General features: G+C 38.6%; 3 protein-coding genes and 1 pseudogene across 5 annotated transcripts; 1 reads left to right on the top strand and 3 right to left on the bottom strand.

Annotated features, from left to right (window-relative positions):
- Positions 1 to 7: 7 nt before the first annotated feature.
- On the bottom strand, positions 8 to 711 carry LOC103337887 (large ribosomal subunit protein uL6 pseudogene; annotated as a pseudogene). The gene has a single exon (XR_016128481.1). The product of XR_016128481.1 is annotated as a large ribosomal subunit protein uL6 pseudogene (transcript).
- On the bottom strand, positions 8 to 8,889 carry LOC103337885 (Nucleoporin autopeptidase). 2 transcript variants are annotated; one of them, XM_008241054.3, is made up of 12 exons: positions 8,618 to 8,889; positions 8,317 to 8,386; positions 7,331 to 7,633; positions 5,744 to 6,397; positions 5,355 to 5,576; positions 4,722 to 5,266; positions 4,551 to 4,635; positions 4,376 to 4,436; positions 3,694 to 3,832; positions 3,400 to 3,519; positions 3,116 to 3,293; positions 8 to 2,400 (listed from the first exon to the last, which is right to left on the bottom strand). In XM_008241054.3, the coding sequence occupies exons 2-12, from the start codon at positions 8,333 to 8,335 to the stop codon at positions 1,715 to 1,717; spliced, it is 3,012 nt and encodes a 1,003-aa protein (XP_008239276.2). In that variant the 5' UTR covers positions 8,336 to 8,386; positions 8,618 to 8,889; the 3' UTR covers positions 8 to 1,714. The 2 variants fall into 2 exon arrangements, with proteins under 2 accessions (XP_008239276.2, XP_008239275.2); XM_008241053.3 differs by having other exon boundaries at positions 7,331 to 7,636; positions 8,618 to 8,886.
- A 5,106-nt stretch (positions 8,890 to 13,995) lies between these two features.
- On the top strand, positions 13,996 to 15,347 carry LOC103337886 (uncharacterized). Its single transcript, XM_008241055.3, has one exon. It carries the CDS (start codon positions 14,180 to 14,182, stop codon positions 15,116 to 15,118), a length of 939 nt encoding a protein of 312 aa, XP_008239277.2. The 5' UTR covers positions 13,996 to 14,179; the 3' UTR covers positions 15,119 to 15,347.
- A 795-nt stretch (positions 15,348 to 16,142) lies between these two features.
- LOC103337908 (uncharacterized) lies at positions 16,143 to 23,527 on the bottom strand. Its single transcript, XM_089055674.1, is given in 15 exon segments — positions 16,143 to 16,456; positions 16,546 to 16,754; positions 16,915 to 17,204; positions 17,206 to 17,227; positions 17,316 to 17,459; positions 17,462 to 17,524; positions 17,685 to 17,999; positions 18,088 to 18,297; positions 18,458 to 18,772; positions 18,861 to 19,082; positions 19,250 to 19,903; positions 20,842 to 20,940; positions 21,257 to 21,520; positions 23,132 to 23,206; positions 23,400 to 23,527. Coding segments are annotated over 14 exon segments (2,889 nt in total). The 5' UTR covers positions 23,151 to 23,206; positions 23,400 to 23,527; the 3' UTR covers positions 16,143 to 16,393.
- Between the last annotated feature and the right edge of the window lie 2,582 nt (positions 23,528 to 26,109).

Here is a 26,109-nt window from a genome sequence, read left to right as displayed (position 1 = left end):
CAAAATATAGTAAAACTTACTCATCAAAATTTCCATCCAAGATATTTAAAAAATAAAAAAAAGGTAAAGATGAAAAACTCAATATCAGAAAAAGCACTCTAACAAGTACAAATCCCTAAAATCTAATCACTCCTCTTCAGCTATCGTCCTCTTCTCACTCACATAAATCCCATCAAGAAACTTCCTAATATCCTTGTTCTTCACATGGCACTTCTGGTTTATGAGAGCAGCAGACCTCGACACCAATTCTATGTCGTTTCCATCCAAAACCAGCTCGTCCTTCACCTTCTCAGACCGGTAGATGTTCACGCCCTGAAGCATCTCCACCTTCCTCACCTTCTTCTCACCCAAGAAGTTTCGGATCTCGATCGCGTTGTTGGAGTTGGGGATCGAAGCGTTGATCGGAAAGTGAGCGTAGACGAATCTCATCTTATACCTGTAGCCCTTGGTGACGCCGGTGATCAGATTCTCGACGTGGCTGATAGCCGTTCTGATGGCGGCGCTGGTCTTGCGGGTCCCGAACCAGGCTTCGATCTTCAGCTTCTTCTTCCCGGTGGCCTCGTCGGTGATGAGATCGAAGTCCAGGTTGAGGTGCTTGAAGTTTCGGGTCAGCTTTCCTCGCGGACCCTCCACCTCTATCACCTTCGCCTTCACTTTTATGGTCACCCCGTCGGGGATCTCCATGGAGTCCGAGGATAGGATCGTCTTCATCTTCTTCTTCCTCCTCTGGTTTCAGTGTCTCACGACTGGCGCCTCCCACAAACCCTAAAACCCTAGGGGGACGGCCACGTATATATAGAAATGAATTTCACATGGACACCCAGCGGCTTCTCCATCGTGGGCTACATTTAAAACTTCAAACTTGAAAGCCCAATCACAAGTGAGAAAAAAAGCGTCTTCTCCCAATCACGAAAAAGGAAAAATATGAATAAAATACCCGAATATATTACTTGATAAAATTATAAGGAAAATACAATAAAAATACGTATTGTTATTTATTTAATATTTTTAATTTATAACATTTTTATTCAATAAATATATCTATAATACGTGAATTTAATTTATAAATACCTGCAACAAAACACAAGTAGACTTACATTATGCTTTTATGGTAGTATACTTGTAACCTTTTTGTTTTTTGTTTTCAATTTAATTATTACTCTCAAATTGTATGAAAGAGTTGGACAAGTTAGAGATGGAGACAATTGATGGAAATGGAAATGGAAATGGAAATGCCATGGCCAAACATAAAAATTAAGAATGGAGAAATTTTGTGTATAAAATAAAACATGATTAAAAGAATGCAAACAATTTCAGCGTTAAAAAACAGTAAACCCTTTGTTTTTTTCTCCCACTTTTCACACCAAATTCAGTAAACCCTTGGTCCAAAAATAAAAATTCAGTAAACCCAAATATGAATTTTGACCCAACCAATATTCTCTGCTTCACCATCAAAACACCAAGTAAAAATAAAGACCAATAATGACAGTGAAAAGAATGGAAATGTAAGACAAAACAAGACTCTAAAACCCAAAACACAACCAACACACCAGTAATATAGTCAGAGCGCCAACATCGTTTCCAAAGCTATATACGGTACCACTTATCCCTAAGTTCTATACAATTCCAAAATTAATCTTCATCCACGACAAAAAAACCCTTGGTTGGAAACACACAAAAGACCACATATTTAACACATCGACTCCATCTTCCGTCAGCAATCTTGGGCACCATCCACATCCCAGTCGTCTTCATCTCCCAACTTGTACTTACTGAAGTGGCTTACTTTGAACTTCCACTCTCCTTTCAAGGGGTCATAAGAGACAAACTCGGCACCTTGATCCTCCGCTTTCTTCTTCAACATCTGCTTGTATTTTTCAGTTTTTGGCCCTTCTGTAAACCGGCGCCCTGTTTTTTTGTCCATGCATGTAACGTTGAGAAGTGTTACCTCAGCAGGTTTATTGAGGCCTTGCCCAACAGGAGGTTTCTTGTTGTCATCCATGTACACTATCACCTCCCGATTGTTAAACTGCACCACAGATTCCAGATCAAGGCGTCTCACATCTGTCTCGCCAAAGAACTTGATGCTACCATAGTCAACTCGTCCGACCACAAAATTCATGACGTGACAGCAGAACCCAGGTTCTGCCCTTTCCTTTGCCGCCAGTTCCTGGATTCGAGGCTCTGTATAGTAGTCAGAGCGCCGGAGCTTTGGCATTAGTGCTTCAATGTCAGCGCCATGCTCATATACAATAGCAGCCTCACCGGCTCTATGCCCACTCAGTGTCATATATGAGTCCCCTTTCTGAATAGAATGATCATCATGGACTCCGTTAGGTTTCTGGTTGGCTTTAACATGATTCACACGCTCCTTGACAATGCTATCTTCATGTGGAGTTTCTGAAACAACATAAAGCAAATCTGTCAATACTACAAACACTATTCAACTGAATGCATTATGGCTCAACATGTTTTGCATCATCAGGTCAGTATTTCTTGCTTACAGCTCATGACTTTAAAATACAACCACAGCAAAACAAAAGGGCAGGCATCTTATGTTACTTACTAAATACAAGAAACTACTAGCTATACAGTAAATGGCACAATAACCTGAAGTCATAAAAACGTATACTCACTACCTCTATCCTCAGAATTGGAGCCACCTAAGAGGGGATTACATGCTTCTCCCAAAAATTTTCCTCAATCAACAAGTGTTCAGCAGAGTCGACAATATGCTCATTCACACTAAATGAATTTGATAAAATTTTCAAAACTTTCAACGTTTGTGCATAATGATGAAAATACAAATAAAAAATTAAAAAACCCAGGACCTAAAATGCCTAATAAATGGTAACTAGCTGCATTACATACTCATTATATATGCCATTACAAAGTTGAACCCACACATGAAGAAGCTACAGTGAAAAGGCAAAAGAAATACAAAGCAAAACACTATTTAAAGTGTCACCTGTTTTAGGGAATATTGACAAAGGAAGGCACAAAGAGCAGACAGGAAAGACATAATGTGCTACTTATCCTAGCACAGGCTGGGCTAACCCTCATTTCTACCTTCTAATACAACTCAAACGACCGCCACACAAGTAACAGAACTTACCATTCTCATGCACCGGAGTAGAAGTATCCTTTAATGGGGATGCTTTCTCAGCACTGGCCCTTAGAGGCCACTGTTCTTTGGGACGAATGACGAGTGCTCTTGGGTTTTCCCTGGGAAGGAAAAGAGCATCCGCCTTGGGGGTATTGACTGTTTCTTCATCATCAATAAAGAAAGGGAACTGCAAAACAAAAGAGAAAAATGGTGTAAGCACAATATTCATATGTAGCCTGAATAGGAAACCTAATACTGATTAATTTAACTGTTCACACGAAGCATATCCTCACCCTTTGATCATCATTCTTAGGATAATATTTTCTCACAGGCAATCTGACCCGCCTTTGAGTCAGGTGTCGAGAAGTCACTAAAGATGATGACATTCTAGCAGGCGCCAGTTTGTCTACAACCTGACAGAAAAACAAAGTGAATGTCATATTCCATTTTCCTTCACAGGACATTTAAGAAAATATCCATTGAATTGAAATCACAACCACATAGACATGATTCTCAATAGAAACTGACACTTACATCAACTTGAATCTCAAATTAAACAAAACAACATTATAAGAAATTCATCTTACAGGCATGCTTGAAATCCCATATTGAATTGATGGTGCAGTTCCACCACGACCAATTGACATCTGAGGCATTGCAGGGAGCGTTCCAAATGGATTGGTAGCAGGTACTGGTTGTACAGCTGCAGAGCTTTGAGTAGCAGACCTGTAAAAAACAACAGAAATAGTTTTTTTTTTTTCCAGTCCATATTTTAATTGGAAACTTCCAAACGGGAAAATAAACAGAAGACAACTCCATATAGCTTAATCCATGGACATTTAAAACAAAACAAAAAACCTGTGTAGCTTAATGATGCCCAAAGACCTCCCAAACTAGATAAAGCTACATGAGATCGGGATAAGAACATCGTCTTAGACAAAATGACAACATTTCATATACTCTGAAGTTGGGGATTATCCATCATTAAATAACCAATTAAATCAACAAAATAAAAACAACTCTCCTACTCCCAAGCTAATATAATAGTCACCCTTTTTTAGATGAACGGGAATGAAAGAGACATTCCACATTAATGAGATTTGTTTTGTCCCAAAAATTTCTGCAACTTTTAATCAATGTAAATGAAACAAGAGGACACACCACTATGATTCTACAAACTTGCATTCAAATACAATTAACAGTAAATATACAACGAGCACATACACACAAGAGTTATTAACCACATGAGATATGAGTCACACGACATACAATTGTCCAAAGTTATTCTGCCCAAGAATTCCCACTGAACCACCCAAGCCACCTGTATTGCCTACGAAGGCAAAGACAACCAATTGATAAAGTCAGCACCATCAACAGAAGAAAAAAAGAAGCTCAATGGCTATATTGCTTGAAAAAACATAAGCATGTCCAAAACATAGGATACCTGGCTGAGTTTGATTAAAACTGTTGAATCCAAACCCATTGTTCTGAGGAGTCTGAGATGACTGGAAAGGCTGGGGAAAAGAAGGCTGCATGGGCGAGTTAATAGGTAAAAAATCAACTAAAATTATCAATTAAAACCTACTACAATTAATAGGAAAAGAAAAAAACTTACAGCCGGTTGACTAAAACCCATCAGGTTGCTTGTAGCACTAGCAGTAGAGGAGCTCCCCAAACCATAGCCAGTAGAGGGAGTATTGAATGTATTTGATTGACCAAATGGGGCTGTGTTCTGCCCAAACGAAGTGGTACTTAGTCCAAAAGTACTACCTGTCTGTGCAACTGGAGCAGTGGAATTGAATATTCCCGTATTAAATGTGGAATTTGATGTTTGAGCTGGAGCAGAAAATGAAAATGTGGATGGCGCTGATGAAGTAAAGAGAGATTGAGATGAGGTTTGTCCAAAACCCGAAGGAGATGATGATGGGGTAAAAATATTGGTTGAAGTAGAAAGCCCAAAAGATGATGAACTGAATGGTGTAGACGATGTTCCAAAGCCTGTAGAAGGGAAGGATGGAGTTTTTGGAGTAAACAAATTAGGTCCAGTTGCGGTATTAAAAGGACTTGTAGATGCTTGAGGAAATGATGACGCAGTATTCAAAGAGTTTGGTTGTGCCGTAGACATGCCAAAGCCACTCCCACCCGCAGGAGCTGGACCACCTGGAAGTTCAAATTATAATGTTTAGAACCTAATAAATGTCATAATTTCTGACAACCGCGGCAACTTTTCTAATAACTAACAACATACCTTTATCCCCCAATTGATAATCCTCCCAGCGAAGTTCTTCGTGACTTTTGTCTTTATATACTGGCATTGCTGATATTGACTCCAATTTTGCAGCAGTAGCCCCACTACCACCATCTGGTTCAGGAGTTTCAGTATATGCAGCCACTCTACTACCCCCACGTTGTTGGCCCCCAAAAGCTGACTGCCCAAAGGTATTGTTCCCCAATGGCGTTGGCTGAGTTCCTGCATCACAAATTATAAGAATATAATACAGATACAATGACACAAAGCAAAATGAGGCATTCCTTGACTGTATGAAAGACAATAAGATATTCCTTGACTGGCAAAAACAATAGTCCAGTTTTTCTTTCAAAATGCACCACAACTCATGTACATCTAAACTTACTCACCGAATGGAGAACTCTGTGCTCCAAATGGAGATGAGGAACTACCAAATGTAGAATTTGATTGGCCAAAAGCAGGAGCTGATGTAAAGCTGAAAGATGGAGTACTGGATGAACCAAAACCAGGAGCACTTGACGCACCAAAACCTGGATTGCTTGAAGTACCAAAAGTGGATCCAGATGAACCAAAAGCTGGGGTGCTTGAAGCCCCAAAGGCTCCCGTAGATCCAAACACGGAGGAATTTGACACCCCGAATGCAGATCCTGTGCTTCCAAACGTAGGACTTGTTGTGGAACCAAAGGCTGGACTGCTTGTAGCCCCAAAGGCTGGGGGGGTGCTAGTAGCCCCAAAGGCTGGGGGGTTGCTAGTAGCCCCAAAGGCTGGGGTGCTTGTAGCACCAAATGCTGGGGTGGTCGTAGCACCAAACGCTGGGGTGGTCGTAGCACCAAACGCTGGACTACTTGTAGCCCCAAAGGCTGGGGGAGTGCTAGTAGCCCCGAAGGCTGGCTGACTTGATCCACCAAATGGTGTGGTGGAACCAAATATACCGCTCCCAAATGCGGGCTGTGATGGCTGAGTTGTGCTTCCAAAAGGACTTGGTTGAGTAGTATTGGAACCAAATGCTCCAAAAACAGGCTTCTGACCAAAACCAGATGAACCTGTTGAGAAAGTGAGTATCATCAGTGACAAGAAGTTATCCAAATAACAAAGATTTGGGCACAGAGAGATGAATGAAAATGAACATGTTAACCAAATAACAAAGCAATTTTGTAGATTACGCATCCATTATAATTCTATGTAGATCGTTGATGAGCTTCTAAAATGGAGGTGACCTCAGCAACCAAAAGAAAACACAAACTGGTGCAAGACAAATATATAAAGCTGCATGTATAGATTAAGAAGTAAAGCTCCTCTAATTGAGGTGAACAAATGTCTGCTTAAAATACAAGATGAAACCAATCCCTCACAAAAAAACCAGAGCAACTAAAGATATAATAATCATACCTCTTCCACTCTCAAAGTCTTAATTACACTCGGGATATTTCTTAATACTTGAACCCTAGTCCTCTATTATATACATTCAATCTAATCCAATACATGTGTGCATGCATCAAATAACCAGAAACCTAAACAATAATCTATTTACTTACACAAAAAAAGAAAGATAATTCAAATTCATCTGGTAAGGAAATAAGTCCGCAGCATGACAACAACAAAAAACAGTTTAAGTTCCAGCCCAATAAAAAAAATTTCTTCCACAAGTCAGCTGTTGGACCCATCTCATACACAAGTCCTTTACAAGTTAGCACTACACCAAAAAAATGTATACGGAACAAAAACTTTTGACAACAACATAGCCATCTCACACAGAAAGCATAATCCACTTATATATAGCATTAGATTTGAAAATGCTCAATAACCTCATAAATTTCCAAGAAAACTCAGTATAAACCTGAAGGGCATTAAAAATGATAGGGGGCATTGTAAACAAATTCTAATAACCGTATTTCACAGTAATTACATTAAAATGAATCACTTGAAAGATGGTGAAGCACCAAATGTAGAAATTTAAACTAACTGAATCAACTTACCACCAAAAGGTGATGGTGAACTATTGAAAGCTGGACTAGAAGCTGCTCCAAAAGCAGGAGTTGTATTTCCAAAAGCTGGTGAGGATGAAGCACCGAAGGTCGTTGAGGAAGGAAAAGGTGGAGTAGATTGAGCTGCACCAAATACACCAGTTGAAGTGCCGCCAAATATGGAACTCCCTGTTTGGGCACCAAACGGAGTTGAGCTACCAAAAGGCTTGGGAACAAAAGGATTGTTACTTGTGTTGCTGGTCTGCCCAAAGACCGGTTGGGATGCAAACGGGCTGCTAGATGACTGCCCAAAAGCTGCTAAACAATGTTCCACACATTGAATTATTAATTTTCGTGCCAAAAAAAAATTACCAATCACAAAGATTCTTCAGGGAGTAAAAGCAGCACTAACAGAACATCAGATAAACATAATCATAGCCCAAAACTGATAGTAAATGCATGTCATGTTCATCTTAGAATGAAACAAATAAAACGGGAACGACAAATTACAGGCCCTATATGCATCTTCAAAATTCATAGTCTTAAAATCACCACCAAGTTCATAGGACCAGAAGGAGAATTTCACGAAGAAAAGGGTATTCCTCATACAACTATCACCAACAATTTATTAGGGGCCTGGAAGAAATAAAAAACAGTTGCCCCGAAACAGAGAAAACTGCAAGGGGAAGAAAGATAAAATTTAAAAAAAAAAGTTTGAGCATTATACAAGTACATGTGTGAGCAAGCACACACAAAAATGCACAGAGGAAGGAAAGAACATATAAAATTACACTCGTCGTTGACGTTGCTCGAAAGAAAACAACAGTAAAATCTAGAAAACACATCAGCAGAAGAAACGATATGTGTGATTAAAAAAAATAACATAGAAAACAATTATTCAAATATGGAATGAAAAAAAAAAAAAATTGAATGCAGATAGGATGAGGAAACAAAATCAAACTCAAGGATCAAGTAAGAGATAGAGAAAAGAAGCTTACGGTTAGTAGAACCAAACATCTTGTCTTACGATTCTGTATTCAAAATCAGGGCTAGATTGTCGATCCCAAGCTGAAACAGAAACAGAAACAGAACACAAAGTTAACACAAATTTCATCACAAACTCATATTTAACAAGGCAACGAGAATCTAACAATGTGAGAAATCGCTCAAACAAGTCGAATTAACGCGACCCATTGCAGAAATCAGAAAACCAGAGCATCAATACAATACAACAGAAATTAAACGCAATCGTAAACCTGATAAACAAACTAAAACCGAAGGCTAGGGTTTTCAAAGTACCTGAAAGTGAGCAAAGGCGATGGAGAAGAGCGAATGTGGAAGTAGGGTTTCGAAACAGGAACTGGGCGCCGATCTTAAGACGACGAGGGCTTCGAGTTGTGAGATCGAAAGTGATGAAATGGAAAGAAATCGGGAGAGAGGGAAGGGTTTGAAGTCGCAGAATGATTGATGGCTTGGCTTGCAATCTCCCAAGTGTCTCTCGTCGATGTCAGAATTGGCGAAGCCAAAAGCTATTTACACGAGTGTGGAGGCGCGTCGCGTTAGAACTAAGCACGCACAGTAGCGTAAAAAGTAAGTCCGTAATTATATAACTACCGCTTTGGTTCCGACAAAATGAAAATGAATTAGTTTTTCGTTTTTTTTTATGTGAGAGTAAATCAGTTTTTTTTTTTTCGTTGTTGCTTAAAAGAAGCGAAAATTGACTAAGTCGGATTTGTTTTTATAAATTAATAATAATAATTGTCTCCTTTATATTAGATATCTTGATTTTTTTTATGCATGTGTACTATTATTTAAAAATACAAAATAAATGAAAACGTCATATGTTTTCTTCTACTACTCCCTCTTCCTATTATCAAGAACCAAAAAAAAAAAAAGGTGTAATTTTTACAAAGAAACATAACTAAAGTCTAAAGAGAAATAACTTGCTGCAAACAATACGATGTTGAATTTTTATCCAAATGAGTACAGTGAAATTACCATATTGTGCTTCATTACATAATCAAGTATTGCCCTAGCTTAGGTAATGAAGGGATAGTAGAGATAGTAGGAAAATTATGACATCTTTACTTATTTAGAATCGAAAGTCCTCGGCCGAATAAATCATTATGAATATAAGATAAAATGAATATGTATAAGGATTCGTTTGAGAGTGATTCTGAATATACTAAAATCACTTTTGTGAAGAAACATATAGGAGGTGATTCTTCTTAGAATCACTTAAAATTACTAAAAGTTCTCCAAATAATGACTTTTAAGTGATTTTGTAGAGAAACACATGTGATGTGTTTCTTCATAGAATCACTTAAAATTACTAAAAGTGATTATATCGATAAGCACATAGTTATTCTACATAAAAGTGATTATTGACTTCTCCTAAATCACTCACAAATAAGTCCTAAGAATAATTGTCATTAATCAATCTAATCCACGGTTGGCCATAGGCCTAGGCTCCAAGGGCAACTATCCACGATCTCATATCAAGGGGCCCAACATTTATTTATTTATTTATTTATTATTATTATTATTATTATTTTGTAAATACCATGAGATGTTCTTACAACTAAAGAGTGAGATTAATCCCCGTTCGGGATTCAAATTTACCCTTGGCTACAAAGTACTTCCAACTAGTTTTGAACCCTTGTCATTGAGGCACTAGGTAGCTCGCTAGCTGGAGGTGGCAATTTACCAACCACACCACACCTTGTGATTCAAATGTTGTTCATATATTATAAGAAAAATGTGGTAACACTCAATAAAATGGAAAATAATTAGAATATAGTAAATGAACTAGTTCTGTTTTGGACTAGGTCATCAATTTTTGAATTTTTGTTAGCTCGAGGTCAATGGGCTTACACAAGGCCTGTAGGGCCTGTTTCATTTGTATTTTAAATTACTTTTTTTTCCTTTTTTAACCAAAAACACCCCGAAAATCCCTAAAGAAAAATTCACACTTCAGATCCATCGACTCTCAATGTCGAACCAAACCCCACCTCCAATCCTTCCAGCCTCAACCACCGCAACCTCTGGCTGCTCCGCCCAAGCCCAAGGCCCGAGCGCCACCCCATCCTTTCGCACCTTCTTCAACCACGTCGGAAAATATCTGTAACGGCCTCTCTTAGGCGCCGTTGATCCACCAGGCTTGGCTGCATTGTTCCCTCCATATCCGAGTTTGGAAGCGACGACGTTCTTAGCAGATATTGCCTTGTCGGCTATAGCAGATGTGGCAGATGAAATTTTCTCAGTATAGGTGCTGCTCTGGTTTGATGGTCTCTCAGCAGAAAACTGGTCGTGGCTTCCAGCAGATGATATATATGTTCTAGTGCTCAGATTTTGGTGTGGTTTTTGTTCATCTCCACCACCTGTCACATGTTAGGAAATAATCAGCAGGTACATGTTAGGAAATAAGAAATCAATTTGCAGTAACAAAAATATATACATAGTTTGCTAAGTCTAAAACAGATTAAGCCATAATCAGGAGGGCGTCATTATTAATCCTATAGTTACCTGCTTTAGTTGAAGCTGTACAAGCCTGAGGCTTGATTTCTCCATGTTGATCATTGTTTCCCCAATATCCCAGCTTGGAAACAACGACATTTTTTTGCAGAGATTGCCTTCTCAGCAATAACAGATATGGCAGAAGAAATTTTGTCTGTGTAGCTGCTCTGCTCAGTTCCAGCATGGATATTCATGTTATCAAGGGAATGAAGAATCGGTGTAATTTCAAGGTTGTGGACTCCATTTTATTGAAGTAAATGGTAGTACAGCCGCGCGGCTATACTATTTAATATTCAAATATATAGCATATAGCCGTTCGGCTATAATATAAGGATATAGCCGCGCGGTTATACTCTCCAAATATATTTGAATATTAAATAGTATAGCCGCGCGGCTGTACGCTTAAAATATATTCGAATATTACATAGTATAGCCGCGCGGCTATACTATTTAAATATATCGACATTAGCTTTTCATGTCCCAGCATTGGAAACCTTGAAGAAGCCCAACTTGATTTGCCTAAAGAACTAACTGAGGTTAGTTTCTGTTCATATAGGCACTGATGGACCCAAGAATTTTTTAGCATATGTGTAATTTTGAAAGGTTAAAAACTCTTTGTGGATTGAATATATAAGGTTTTTTTTTACCTAGATTGACCTTAGATCCCTTCATGAATTCATATCATACATGAAAAATTGTTCTATGTAAAAATATTGACTAAGTATGAAAAATGGTTTTTGGGCATAATTATTTTCTCAAGATAATTTTTGCCGGCTTTTATTCCTTACACATCAAATAAGAAAACTTGATTTTATGAGATTTTATTATGAAGTATATATTGACTTAATGAGCTATCATTTTTAGCCTAAATTGTATTTTGCACTAAAACCGATTTTTCAAATTTTGATTTGGGGGGAATTTGATTTTCTAGTATTTTTATGAATCCAGATGGGGGGTACTTCCTTATTTACATTGTAAACTTAAGTAATTGGAGTAATATAAAAATAAATGAAAGTAAAGGTATGTCGTGTTGATAGAATGTACATATCATATTTTGATGATCCACTCTTAGAAATTTGTTGGTTTCATGGACAACACACAAAATAGGACTTTAAAGGTGGTGCAGGTTCAACATCTGCAAACAAGCGAAGTGATCATAAAAATGAAACTAAATATGTGGAAGAACATTCCCCAAATGTTAAGGTTGAAGATCAGATGATGGAAACAAAGATTTGATGAGAGCAACACCCGTTCGACATTCAGCAAGAACTGCCGGAAAACGATTCAAGTAGTTACATTTGTGCTGCATTACCATATTTGCCTTTTCAGACCTGTCTGATATACCTATGAGTAAGTAGTTCTTATCATCCAAGAGAAAAACGGAAAAAGTTGGATGAAACATATTGCAAAAAGTTACAAAGGGCACTGATGCCCAATGTCCATTCTGAAGTCACTTATTGAAGACATGAATGCATTCATTGCTTTTCAGCGGATGAGTTGTTGTGTGGGAATGTCGTGTAGCCTCTACAGATATCATTAGTGCTAAGAATAGATATATAACTAAATACTTCTATTAAGTACGTCAACTATAGACGATTATATCCATGATATGTTGTGGTATCTTTAGTTAGATTATCATAATAATTAATCATTTTGATATATTTTCTTTTTGATGAAGAATAATAAAAGAAACGAGAGTGCTTGTTGATCGTCCAGAAGGCACACACTTTCCTGTGATGTGTCCACACATGCTTCAGTGAGAGAAAGAATTCGGATTTGAAGGTTATACAAGTTTAAGAGAAACTAAGATATAAAATGTATTTGACACAACACAACTAGACAATGTTTATCAGGAACCATTTAAAATTCATGTGCATGTTTCCTTCTAATTCAACTGTAATTAAGTGCCAACAGGTCTAGTTTAGTAAAAATGGGTCTTGACTTGCATACTATAATGGTCTCAGGTTTGAATCTTCATGGCATCATATGGTAATGTGTGGTAAGAAACTCCCCTCCCCTATAGTTTAGACTATCGCTTGTACTAAAAAAAATGTATGTATATATGTATGATATTATTAGCCTAATCGACAAAGTTCCAAATGGCAGAATATACAGAAGACAACTTACCTCCTATGCAGCTAGAGTAGGGATGCCCAAAGATCAGGTACCAAAGTAGACAAAGCTACATAAGCACAATCCTCGACCAAACAATTTGGTTTGAAAAGGTTTAAGATATAAGAACATTTTTGTCTTAAAATAATGTCAAATTTTGAAACCTCTACCAACCTAATTAGTAGGAAATCTAAAACTAAGACTGTTTATCATTAAATAACCAATGAACCCAACAAGAAAGAATTGCTCTATGTGTCGCAAACAAGTTAGAAAAAATAATTCATAAGAGGGACAAAAATGAACGAATATATATGAGATTTGCTTCATCCGAAGAGAGACAAAAATCATTTGTTTAAGATGAAACCAGAGGATAACCATTTTGGCCTTATTTGGTGCCTCGATGTTTACTGGATTGGAATTGAATCCAAACTAATCCTTATAAACAAGGATCACTGATCAATACATTATTTTCGAACAAAAAAAAAAATCAATACATTGGTCCAATCCAAACGAAGCAGCCAGAACATTAGTGCAATCAAGGCCAAGCTTATTTCCTCAAGTTTGGATCAAGATATGTCATTCTCAAGTAAACAAATATAATCAGCCAAGTGGCATTGCCAATCACTCATTGGTTCATTAATCAGACCAGATATATTAACGTCGTAATCAAACATTATAAGAAAAGCACAAGGCCAAAATTCCCAAATTAGCCCCATTAAATTCCCTTTAGAGTCCTTTCACATTAGAGCGGTCTAATAAATCTTACCACAAGTTCCAAGTTACAGCGGTAACTCCAACGATCCTTTTCTTTTTCTCGTTGCGGTAGATCCCAAAATTTCAACTTTCACAGCGGTAAAAAAACCCATGATCCCATTTTTCTACAGCGATTAATTCCCAACCATTATCGAAAATTACAGCAAAGGGTACAAAAGGTATTTCACTTTATTAGCTTGCATTAGATTAGACAACGCAGAGGGGACATATCGTATGCAATGATGTAATGAAATTTACAATAAGAGGAAGCAGAAATATTGCTGTGACCATTTCTCAAAGTATTTTAATGTTGTTGTCGTTAAAAACAATCAAGCCTGCAAGGCTTCAACGGCGACGTTTTGTCACTTTGTTATTCGTCGACTTCTCGGGCTCCCAGATTCTTCAGCTAATCCATCATTATAAAGCCACCGCCACTTCGTGCTCAGACGGTTTCAATCAGAGACAAGCAAAAACCGATCAATGGGTTTACGCGCACAAAATGACGGCGTCCGGGGCAGGAGGAAATCATCGACGAGAGGCCACCACAGGTTCGTGGGCGTTCGACAGAGGCCATCGGGGAGATGGGTCGCCGAGATTAAGGACTCTCTGCAAAAGGTGAGGCTTTGGCTCGGGACGTTCGACACAGCGGAGGACGCCGCTCGAGCCTACGACGACGCGGCTCGAGCGCTGCGCGGTGCGAACGCCCGAACCAACTTCGAATTGCCCCAATCGACCAATGGGTCCGGCCATGCCAATGGCGGTGCCGGCGTGGCCGAAAATGTGGAGCCTTTTTCGTTTGAGGCTGTGTGTGGAAATGGGGCTGAAGCCGATGGGTTGCTTGGCGCGCTCAGGGCTAAGCTGCTCGACGGCAAAGGGTGTGTGGTTCCACAACCACGGGGGAATAATGGTGGTGCCAAGATGGAGCTGTTTCCTATTGGTCCACGTGGCGTGGTGGGTTTTGTGAACACGAACCCGCCTCCTTCTTCATCCGGGTCGGCGAAGGAGGACCCGATTGTGTTAGATGTTAACGGTCATGATCATCGGTGGGGTCATCATCAAGCTCAGCCTAGTCACACAGCATCAAACCAGAGCATGGCTTGGAGCAATGAGTCTCCAGCATTCGCATATGACCAAGTGCCCAATTGGTCAACATGGTCAACGCAAACTGATTCATTTACAGAGCAGTGCCCTATGGAGCTGCCATTGCAAATCACAAGCCTTGCTGGGGATGGTAAAGTGACAGCGGTGAGCACACAGCACCTATCACAGATTGATGGGTCAGCAATTTTGGGGTCATCAGCTTCAGGTGCTTGGTCTTCAGACCAGCAGCAGTTTTTGCACTGTGACAACAATTGGGCGGCAGGTGGTGCAAATGCCTCTTGGGACCCACTCTTCTATGCATCCTCTGTTCTGGGGTGATAAATTTTTTTTTTTTTCTTTCAGGTGTTTTTGAAAATACCTTTTTAACCTTACAAGCTAAGTCTTCTTTGCAGGCTAATCATTCTTTAATGTGTGTGCCCCCAATAATAAATTATGTACCCTCCTCCCCCTCTTTGTTTGTGTGTTGCAGTAGCGAGTGACAATTATGTAAATGTATAATGGCTCTAATTAATCAGGTTTAACATGTATTGATCCTTGGTTACCATAACTTTAGGGCTCATTCGGTAATGTTTTAAGGGGTTGTTTTCATATTCAGAGAACAAAAATGAGGCGAAAACACGTTCGGTAGCCTAAAAACAGAAAACACTGAGAATGTTTTTATAAAATGAAAATAAGTTCATGTGTACTTGTAGAAAACAGAAGAAAATAAAAAAGAAAAAGAAGAAGTTGTTTTCATAAAAATAACTCACATAATATTATTTCAAATTGTACTACCAGACACATTTTCATTGTTTTTGTTTTATGAAGATGTTTTCTAATTAATCTACCAAACGCATTTTCATTTCCTGAGATGCAAATTCGTTTTCTTGTTTTTATTCTCTGAAAATATTCTAAGAAAACATTCTCCGAAAGCATTACCGAATGGGCCCTTACTTTCTTTTGTTTCCATGATTTTAGCTTGACAAAAACCAAAAAAATTATCGGATAAATTACTCAAATGATCCTCAAATTTATACCCGATTTACATTTTAGTCCCTCAATTAAATTATTCGTTCAAATGGTCCATCAACTCTATATTATTTGCTCCATTAGTCCTACCCTTACATTCATCTTCTTCTTCTTCTTTCTGTTGAAGCTAGAGTACTTGAAATATAAAATCAATGCCCAGATCCAACCGAAGTGGTACTTAGTCCAAAAGTAAAACCTGTCTCTGCAACTGGAGCAGTGGAATTGAATAGTCCCGTACTAAATGTGGAATTTGATGTTTGAGCTAAAGCAGAAAATGTGGATGGCGTTGATGAACTAAAGAGAGATGGAGATGAATGAGATGATGATGATGGGGTAAAAATACTGAATGAAGTAGAAAACCCAAAAGATGAACTAAAGAGAGATGGAGATGAGATGAATGAGATGATGATGATGGGGTAAAAATACTGGATGAAGTAGAAAACCCAAAAGATGATGAACTGAATGGTGTAGACGATGTTCCAAAGAATGTAGAAGAGAAGGATGGAGTTTTTGTTGCAAACAAACTAGATGAAGTTGCGCTATTAAAAGGGCTTGTAGATGCTTGAGGAAATGACGGTGCGGTATTCAAAGGGTTTGGTTGTGATGTAGACATGCCAAAGCCACTCCCACCTGCAGGAGCTGGACCACCTGGAAGTTAAAAATTATAATGTTTAGAACCTAGTAATGTCATAATTTCTGACAACCGCTGAAAATTTTCTAATAACTAGCAACATAACTTTATCCCCCAATTGATAATCCTCCCAGCGAAGTTCTTCGTGACTTTTGTCTTTATATACTGGCATTGCTGATATTGACTCCAATTTTGCAGAACCACCATCTGGTTCAGGAGTTTCTGCATAAGCAGCCACTCTACTACCCCCACGTTGTTGGCCCCCAAAAGCTGACTGCCTAAAGGCATTGTTCCCCAATGTTGTTGGCTGAGTTCCTGCATCACAAATTATAATACGGATACAACGACACAAAGCAAAATGAGGCATTCCTTGACTGTAATGAAAGACAATGAGATATTCCTTGACCAGCAAAAACACTAGTCCAGGTTTTCTTCCAAAATGTACAACCGCTCATATACATCTAAAACTACTCACCAAATGGAAAACTCTGTGCTCCAAAAGGAGATGAGGCACTACCAAATGTTGAATTTGATTGGCCAAAAGCAGGAGCTGATGAAAAGCTGAAATATGGAGTACTGGATGAACCAAAAGATGATGAACTGAATGGTGTAGAAGATGTTCCAAAGCCTGTAGAAGAGAAGGATGAAGTTTTTGTTGCAAACAAACTAGATGAAGTTGCGCTATTAAAAGGGCGTGTAGATGCTTGAGGAAATGACGGTGTAGTATTCAAAGGGTTTGGTTGTGATGTAGACATGCCAAAGCCACTCACCAGCAGGAGCTGGACCACCTGGAAGTTAAAAATTATAATGTTTAGAATCTAGTAATGTCATAATTTCTGACAACCGCTGAAAATTTTCTAATAACTAGCAACATACCTTTATCCCCCAATTGATAATCCTCCCAGCGAAGTTCTTCGTGACTTTTGTCTTTATATACTGGCATTGCTGATATTGACTCCAATTTTGCAGAACCACCATCTGGTTCAGGAGTTTCTGCATAAGCAGCCACTCTACTACCCCACGTTGTTGGCCCCCAAAAGCTGACTGCCTAAAGGCATTGTTCCCCAATGTTGTTGGCTGAGTTCCTGCATCACAAATTATAATACGGATACGACGACACAAAGCAAAATGAGGCATTCCTTGACTGTAATGAAAGACAATGAGATATTCCTTGACCAGCAAAAACAATAGTCCAGGTTTTCTTCCAAAATGTACAACCACTCATATACACCTAAAACTACTCACCGAATGGAGAACTCTGTGCTCCAAAAGGAGATGAGGCACTACCAAATGTTGAATTTGATTGGCCAAAAGCAGGAGCTAATGAAAAGCTGAAAGATGGAGTAATGGATGAACCAAAAGATGATGAACTGAATGGTGTAGACAATGTTCCAAAGCCTGTAGAAGAGAAGGATGGAGTTTTTGTTGCAAACAAACTAGATGAAGTTGCGCTATTAAAAGGGCTTGTAGATGCTTGAGGAAATGGCGGTGCAGTATTCAAAGGGTTTGGTTGTGATGTAGACATGCCAAAGCCACTCTCACCAGCAGGAGCTGGACCACCTGGAAGTTAAAAATTATAATGTTTAGAACCTAGTAATGTCATAATTTCTGACAACCGCTGAAAATTTTCTAATAACTAGCAACATACCTTTATCCCCCAATTGATAATCCTCCCAGCGAAGTTCTTCGTGACTTTTGTCTTTATATACTGGCATTGCTGATATTGACTCCAATTTTGCAGAACCACCATCTGGTTCAGGAGTTTCTGCATAAGCAGCCACTCTACTACCCCCACGTTGTTGGCCCCCAAAAGCTGACTGCCTAAAGGCATTGTTCCCCAATGTTGTTGGCTGAGTTCCTGCATCACAAATTATAATACGGATACAACGACACAAAGCAAAATGAGGCATTCCTTGACTGTAATGAAAGACAATGAGATATTCCTTGACCAGCAAAAACACTAGTCCAGGTTTTCTTCCAAAATGTACAACCACTCATATACATCTAAAACTACTCACCAAATGGAAAACTCTGTGCTCCAAAAGGAGATGAGGCACTACCAAATGTTGAATTTGATTGGCCAAAAGCAGGAGCTGATGAAAAGCTGAAATATGGAGTACTGGATGAACCAAAAGATGATGAACTGAATGGTGTAGACGATGTTCCAAAGCCTGTAGAAGGGAAGGATGGAATTTTTGTTGCAAACAAACTAGATGAAGTTGCGCTATTAAAAGGGCTTGTAGATGCTTGAGGAAATGACGGTGCAGTATTCAAAGGGTTTGGTTGTGATGTAGACATGCCAAAGCCACTCCCACCAGCAGGAGCTGGACCACCTGGAAGTTAAAAATTATAATGTTTAGAACCTAGTAATGTCATAATTTCTGACAACAGCAGAAAATTTTCTAATAACTAGCAACATACCTTTATCCCCCAATTGATAATCCTCCCAGCGACGTTCTTCGTGACTTTTGTCTTTATATACTGGCATTGCTGACATTGACTCCAATTTTGCAGCAGTGCCCCCCCAACTACCATCTGGTTCAGGAGTTTCTGTATATGCAGCCACTCTACTACCCCCACATTGTTGGCCCTCAAAAGCTGACTTCCTAAAGGCATTGCTCCCTAATGTTGTTGGCTGAGCTCCTGCATCACAAATTATAAGAATATAATACAGAAACAATGACACAAAGCAAAATGAGGCATTCCTTGACTGTAAGAAAGACAACAAGATATTCCTTGACCAGCAAAATAATTAGTCCAGTTATTCTTTCAAAATGTACCACCACTCGTATACATCTAAACCTACTCACCGAATGGAGAACTCTGTGCTCCAAACGGAGATGAGGCACTACCAAATGTAGAATTTGATTGGCCAAAAGCAGGAGCTGATGTAAAGGTGAAAGATGGAGTACTGGATGAACCAAAACCAGGAGCACTTGACACACCAAAACCTGGATTGCTTGAAGTACTAAAGGTGGATCCAGAAGAACCAAAAGCTGGGGTGCTTGAAGCCCCATATGCTCCCGTAGATCCAAACACGGAAGAATTTGACACCCCGAATGCAGATCCTGTGCTTCCAAATGTAGGACTTGTTGTGGAACCAAAGGCTGGACTGCTTGTAGCCCCAAAGGCTGGTTGGGTGCTAGTAGCCCCAAAGGCTGGGTGGGTGCTAGTAGCCCCAAAAGCCGGGGTACTTGTAGCACCAAATGCTGGGGTGCTTGTAGCACCAAACGCTGGGGTGGTCGTAGCACCAAAGGCTGGACCACTTGTAGCCCCAAAGGCTGGGGGGGTGCTAGTAGCCCCGAAGGCTGGCTGACTTGATCCACCAAATGGTGTGGTGGAACCAAATATGCCACTCCCAAATGCTGGCTGTGATGGCTGAGTTGTGCTTCCGAAAGGACTTGGTTGAGTAGTATTGGACCCAAATGCTCCAAAAACAGGCTTCTGACCAAAACCAGATGAACCTGTTGAGGGAGTGAGAATCATCAGTGACAACATGTTATCCAAATAACAAAGATTTGGGCACAGCGAGATGAATGAAAATGAATAACATGTTCACCAAATAACAAAGCAATTTTGTAGATTACGCATCCATTATAATTCTATGTAGATTGTTGATGAGCTTCTAAAATGGAGGTGACCTCAGCAAGCAAAAGAAAACACAAACTGGTGCAAGACAAACATTTAAACCTGCAAGTATAGATTAAGAAGTAAAGCTCCTCTAATTGAGGTGAACAAATGTCTGCTGAAAATACAAGATGAAACCAATCCCTCACGCAAAAACCAGACCACCTAAAGATATAATAATCATACCTCTTCCACTCTCAAAGTCTTAATTACACTCGTGATATTTCTTAGTGATATTTCTTAATACTTGAACCCTAGTCCTCTATTATAGACATTCAATCTAATCCAATACATGTGTGCATGCATCAAATAACCAGAAACCTAAACAATAATCTATTTACTTACACAAAAAAAGAAAGATCAACCAAATTCATCTGGTAAGGAAATAAGTCCGCGGCATGACAACAACAAAAAACAGTCGAAGTTCCAGCCCAATAAAAAATTTGTTCCACAAGTCAGCTGTTAGACCCCATCTCATACAGAAGTGTTAGCACTACATCAGAAATGTATACTGAACAAAAAACTTGACAACAACATGGCCATCTCACACAGAAAGCATAATCCACTTATATATAGCATTAGATTTGAAAATGCTCAATAACCTCATAAATTTCCAAGAAAACTCAGTATAAACCTGAAGGGCATTAAAAATGATAGGGGACATTGAAACAAATTTCTAATAACCGTATTTCATAGTAATTACATTAAAATGAATCACTTGAAAGGTGTGAAGGAGCACAAAATGTAGAAATTTAAACTAACTCAATCAACTTACCACCAAACGGTGATGGTGAACTATTGAAACCCGGACTAGAAGCTGCTCCAAAAAACAGTCGAAGTTCCAGCCCAATAAAAAATTTGTTCCACAAGTCAGCTGTTAGACCCCATCTCATACAGAAGTGTTAGCACTACATCAGAAATGTATACTGAACAAAAAATTTGACAACAACATGGCCATCTCACACAGAAAGCATAATCCACCTATATATAGCATTAGATTTGAAAATGCTCAATAACCTCATAAATTTCCAAGAAAACTCAGTATAAACCTGAAGGGCATTAAAAATGATAGGGGACATTGAAACAAATTTCTAATAACCGTATTTTATAGTAATTACATTAAAATGAATCACTTGAAAGGTGTGAAGGAGCACAAAATGTAGAAATTTAAACTAACTCAATCAACTTACCACCAAACGGTGATGGTGAACTATTGAAACCCGGACTAGAAGCTGCTCCAAAAGCAGGAGTTGTATTTCCAAAAGGTGAATAAGATTGAGCTGCACCAAATACACCAGTTGAGGTGCCGCCAAAAATGGAACTCCCTGTTTGGGCACCAAACGGAGTTGTGCTACCAAAAGGCTTTGGAACAAAAGGATTGTTACTTGTGTTGCTGGTCTGCCCAAAGACCGGTTGGGATGCAAACGGGCTGCTAGATGACTGCCCAAAAGCTGCTAAACAATGTTCCACACATTGAATTATTAATTTTCGTGAGGGAAAAAAATTACCAGTCACAAAGATTCTTCAGGGAGTAAAGGCAGCACTAACAGAACACCAGATAAACATAAACATAGCCCAAAACTTATAGTAAATGCATGTCATGTTCATCTTAGAATGAAACAAATAAAGCGGGAATGACCAATTACAGGCCCTAAATGCATCTTCAAAATTCATAGTCTTATAATCACCACCAAGTTCATAGGACCAGAAGGAGAATTTCACGAAGAAAAGGATAGTCCTCATAGAACTATCACCATCAATTTATTAGGGGCCTGGAAGACATAAAAAAACAGTTGCCCCGAAACAAAGAAAACTGCAAGGGGGAGAAAGATAAAATAAACAAAAAACGTTTTGAGCATTATACAAGTACACGTGTGAGCAAGCACACACAAAAATGCACAGAGGAAGGAAGGAACAAATAAAATTACACACGTGGTCGACGTTGTCCGAAAGAAAACAACAGTAAAAGAAAGATCATCCAAATAACAAAGTAATCGGGCACAGAGAGATAATTGGAAATGAATAAAACTACCAATACATGTTATTCAATCTAATCCAATACATGTGTGCATGCATCAAACTACCAGAAACCTAAACAATAATCTATTTACTTAAATAAAAAAGAAAGATCATCCAAATTCATTTGGCAAGGAAAGAAATCCACAACAAGTCCTTTATGCTCCTGGTTGCCACATAGAGAAAGATATAGACAGAGGGGCGGAGTGTGGATGCGCTGGGGAAGAAGGTGGTCGGAAGCTGAAGGAAGAGCAGAGCGTCAAGAACAGAAACTCCTCCCCCAATGAAAAACAAAAATGATTTCAACAATACAGAGATTACACAAACTCAAAGCTTTGAAGCAAACCACACTCTAAAACAACTACAAAATTACACATGGGAACCTCTTCCACATTGCTTCACAGAGCTCAGTACAATCAGCTACAACAAACCCATAGAAGTGGGAGAAAGGGACCCAGGAGAATTTTTAACCAAAAAAACCATTTAAAAAAGTACCTTTGACTTCTTAACAGTCCAAAACCTTAGAATGGCATTTTACCAAAATTTATGTCTCTTGATTAATTTTTTTGCTTGTGTGTGTGTTAGGGAGAGAGAGAAAACGAGAAGGGGCAGAGAGAGAAGAGAGGGAAATAGTGGGTCGCGGAGGTGGGGCTGGGTGAGAAGAGAGAGAATGGCGGTGGTTGGGTGGGGGTTGTCGGGTGGGCGTGGTGGGTGGAGATGGGAGGAGATGGTGGATTGAACTTGTAAGTTTTTTAATTTTTAAATTGAAAATTTTAATTAATATTTTATTCAACCTCAGTAACAAGACAGTTCTAGCTTAAGTTGGTCTCGTTAGATTTAGGGGGTGTGACTGTAATAAATGAAACCTGTGGAGTCTGGCTGTAATTATGCCAAACTTCAGGGGATCTAAATGAAATTCTCCCTTAAGAAAAATAACATAGAAAACAATTATTCAAATACGGAATGAATTGAAAAACACAGTTAGTAGTAGTATGAGGAAACAAAATCAAACTCAAGGATCAAATAAAAGATAGAGAAAAGAAGCTCACAGTTAGTAGAACCAAACATCTTATCTTACGATTCTATATTCAAAATCAGGGCTAGACTTGTCGATCGATCCCAAGCTGAAACAGAAATAGAACACAAATTCATCACAAAATAACAAGGCAACGAGAATCTAATAATCCGAGAAATCGCTAAAACACGAGCCATTGCAGAAATCAGAAAACCAGAGCATCAATACAATACAGCAGAAATTAAACGCAATCGTAAACCTGATAAACAGACTAAAAGTGAAGGCAAGAATTTTCGAAGCACCTGAAAGTGAGCTAAAGCGATGGAGAAGACCGAACGTGGAAGTAAGGTTTCGAAGAAGGAACTGAGCGTCGAAAGTGATGAAATGGAAAGATAAAGGAAGAGAGGAAAGTGATGAAGTCGCGTAATGAAAAGATGGCTTGTCTTGCAACATTCCAATCTCGCGCGCCAATGTCATGTCAGAACTGAAGAAGCCAAAAGCTACTTTCACTGGCCAAAAAAAGCAAAAAAAAGAGAAAAAGAAAAGGGAAATTGGGTAAAATGGAACACACGCACAAACATTTAAAATCCTTTTATAATTATGGTTATTTGTTGGAATGCCCATGTGGTTTCAAATAGTCTCAGTTTGCCCTACGATGTTTTAAATGATTCAAATTCCTCATAAAATTTCATTATGTGACCAAGGTTGCCCTATTACGTGTGTTTTCAGATAAAAATCGTTAAATCAACGAGACAATGGTATTTTGATAAATTTAACTATTAAATAAATAAATAAATAAATAATGCATGCAATTATTTAAAATATTTAAAAATATATTAAATAAATTAGGCATAACTTTATTTGTTGAAACACCCCATGTGGTTTCTAAATAGTCTCAGTTTGCCTTCTGATCTTCCATTTCGTGACCAAGGTTCCCTTTTTCGTTAGTTTTCAGATAAAAATCGTTAAATTTGATTTAGGGTTCCCCCTTCCATTTCGTGACAAATTTGATCATATGCAACCAAACTCCTTTCAATTTTAACAATGGAACGCCACCATATATTAAGTTAACTGCCGATCATATACGTACAATCGAAATAGTTTGAATTTTTCAATGGAACACCACCAAAATTTCTTATCCAAGGGAGATGTCAAATATCAAACATTAAATTTAAATTTGATGGTTGATGTGGCAATTTGACATCTTACACAACTTTACACTCCACTCGATATGTCAAATTAAATTATTATTTTATTACATTTTAGTGTTGATTTATTTTTAATTAAAAAGAAAAGAAAAGAAAAGAAAAAATAATAAAATATTCATTTGACATATTGCTTTTGGGATGTCAAAAATAGCATCTCAACCTTTAGCCTTCATTCCACATCAGTTTTGACACATCGGTTGGAGTGATGTGAGATGTTATTTTTAGCCGTTAAATGTCTATGTGACACTTTTAACATATCGGTTGGAGATGCTCTAATAATGAAAAAACTACTTCATGGGCCGAAAATAATGAGGTGGCGGTGGAGAGCCAACAACTTGAACAAGTTTGTTGGAGTTGAAAAAACCAATGGAACTGTCAATATCGCCAGTAACCACAAGCAAACTCGTATCATCGACAAAGGCCATCAATAAGAAAACGTCAAAGGGCCTCCTACAAAGAGAGAAAGAAAAACGAGAAGTAGAGAGAGAAACAAACAAATAGAAAATTGACCAAAAACAAACAAACAACACAAGGATTTCAATAGAAACGAGGAGCAAGAGGATTGACACCGATCGAATCCACATATTACCAGACGAAAAAGGAAAGAGAGGAGGAAAAAGGAGAGAAAAGAAAAGAGAGAAAGAGGAAAAGAAGAGATGAGAAAAAAAGAATTAAAAAGAAAGAGAAAAGAAAAGAGAAAAAAAGGAAAAAGGAAGACAAAGGAAAAGAGAAAAGAGAAAATAGAAGAGTGACGGGAGAAACAGGAAGAAGAGGAGGAGAGAAAAGTAAAGGGGAAAAAAAAGGAAAAAAGAGTGATGGGAGAAAGAAGAAGAAGAAAAGAAAACAGAAAGGTTGGTTCAATTGGTAAGGTGCGAGCTATGCGTTGAGCCCCAATCGAGTTTGACACCCATTAGCAGTCCTATGTTGATGGGTAATCTAGAAAATGTCCTGTGCAATTCCATACTAGGGGCAGGGAATAATAGTCCCTTGCATTAGTTCAACCGGCTCTAGGTCGTAGGTTTGCCTTGGCCTTGGGTGTGGGAATAATGGTCTCTTGCATTACTTTGCTTATACTTGCTTCTAACAAAAGTGTTTTTATTATAAAGACGTTGAAATTTTCATAAGAAATTGAAGTGATTCCTAGAAAAGCACTTGGGAGTGCTTCTTGAAGAAGCACATGGCAAATGCTTCTCTAGAAAGTGATTCTATGACCCATAAGCTCTTCTAAACTTTTCTGCCAAATGCTGTCATTAACGCTTTTGGATGTTAGAAAGCATTTTGAGTGTATGGCACCACACTCTACTTCCCCCATATTGGCCCCCCAGAAGTTGATATCCCATAGGCAGTGTTTCCACATGTTGTTGATTGAACTCCTGCATCATAACTTGTAATAAGAATATAATACGGCTACAACGAAACAAAACACAACGAGGAATTCCTATTATTCCTTGTTGATTGCTCACAATGAGGCATTCCTGTATGTACGAAAAATATGAATCCCTGGAATCATAACTTACAAGAATATAACAAAGCTACAATGGAACAAAATACAATGAGGTATTCCTTGACCTCCAGAAACAGTGGTCCATTTTTTTCTTTTTTCCAAAAAGTACAACCATCATTCATATACATCTAAATGCTCACCAAATGGAGAATTGAACAGGCCAGAATTAGATGTCGAATCTGTTCTTGGAGCTGGAGCTGGAGCATGGTAAATGGGGCTGATGAACTAAAAAGCGATGGGGATGAAGCTTGTCTGAATACTGAAGGAGATGATGATGAAGTTGTGAAAAGATTGGGTGAA

This window comes from Prunus mume, linkage group LG7, assembly GCF_029339155.1.
Source record: "Prunus mume cultivar Tortuosa linkage group LG7, ASM2933915v1, whole genome shotgun sequence".
Lineage (NCBI taxonomy): Eukaryota > Viridiplantae > Streptophyta > Magnoliopsida > Rosales > Rosaceae > Prunus > Prunus mume.
This window is presented reverse-complemented; position numbering and strand designations above follow the sequence as displayed.

Coding starts and splice junctions, on each gene's coding strand:
- LOC103337885 (XM_008241053.3), bottom strand. Junction 5,267..5,354: donor TTATCAATTGGGGGATAAAG/GTATGTTGTTAG, acceptor TTGAACTTCCAG/GTGGTCCAGCTCCTGCGGGT. Junction 4,636..4,721: donor TGGGTTTTAGTCAACCGGCT/GTAAGTTTTTTT, acceptor TCGCCCATGCAG/CCTTCTTTTCCCCAGCCTTT.
- LOC103337886 (XM_008241055.3), top strand. CDS start 14,180: ATGGGTTTACGCGCACAAAATGACGGCGTCCGGGGCAGGAGGAAATCA.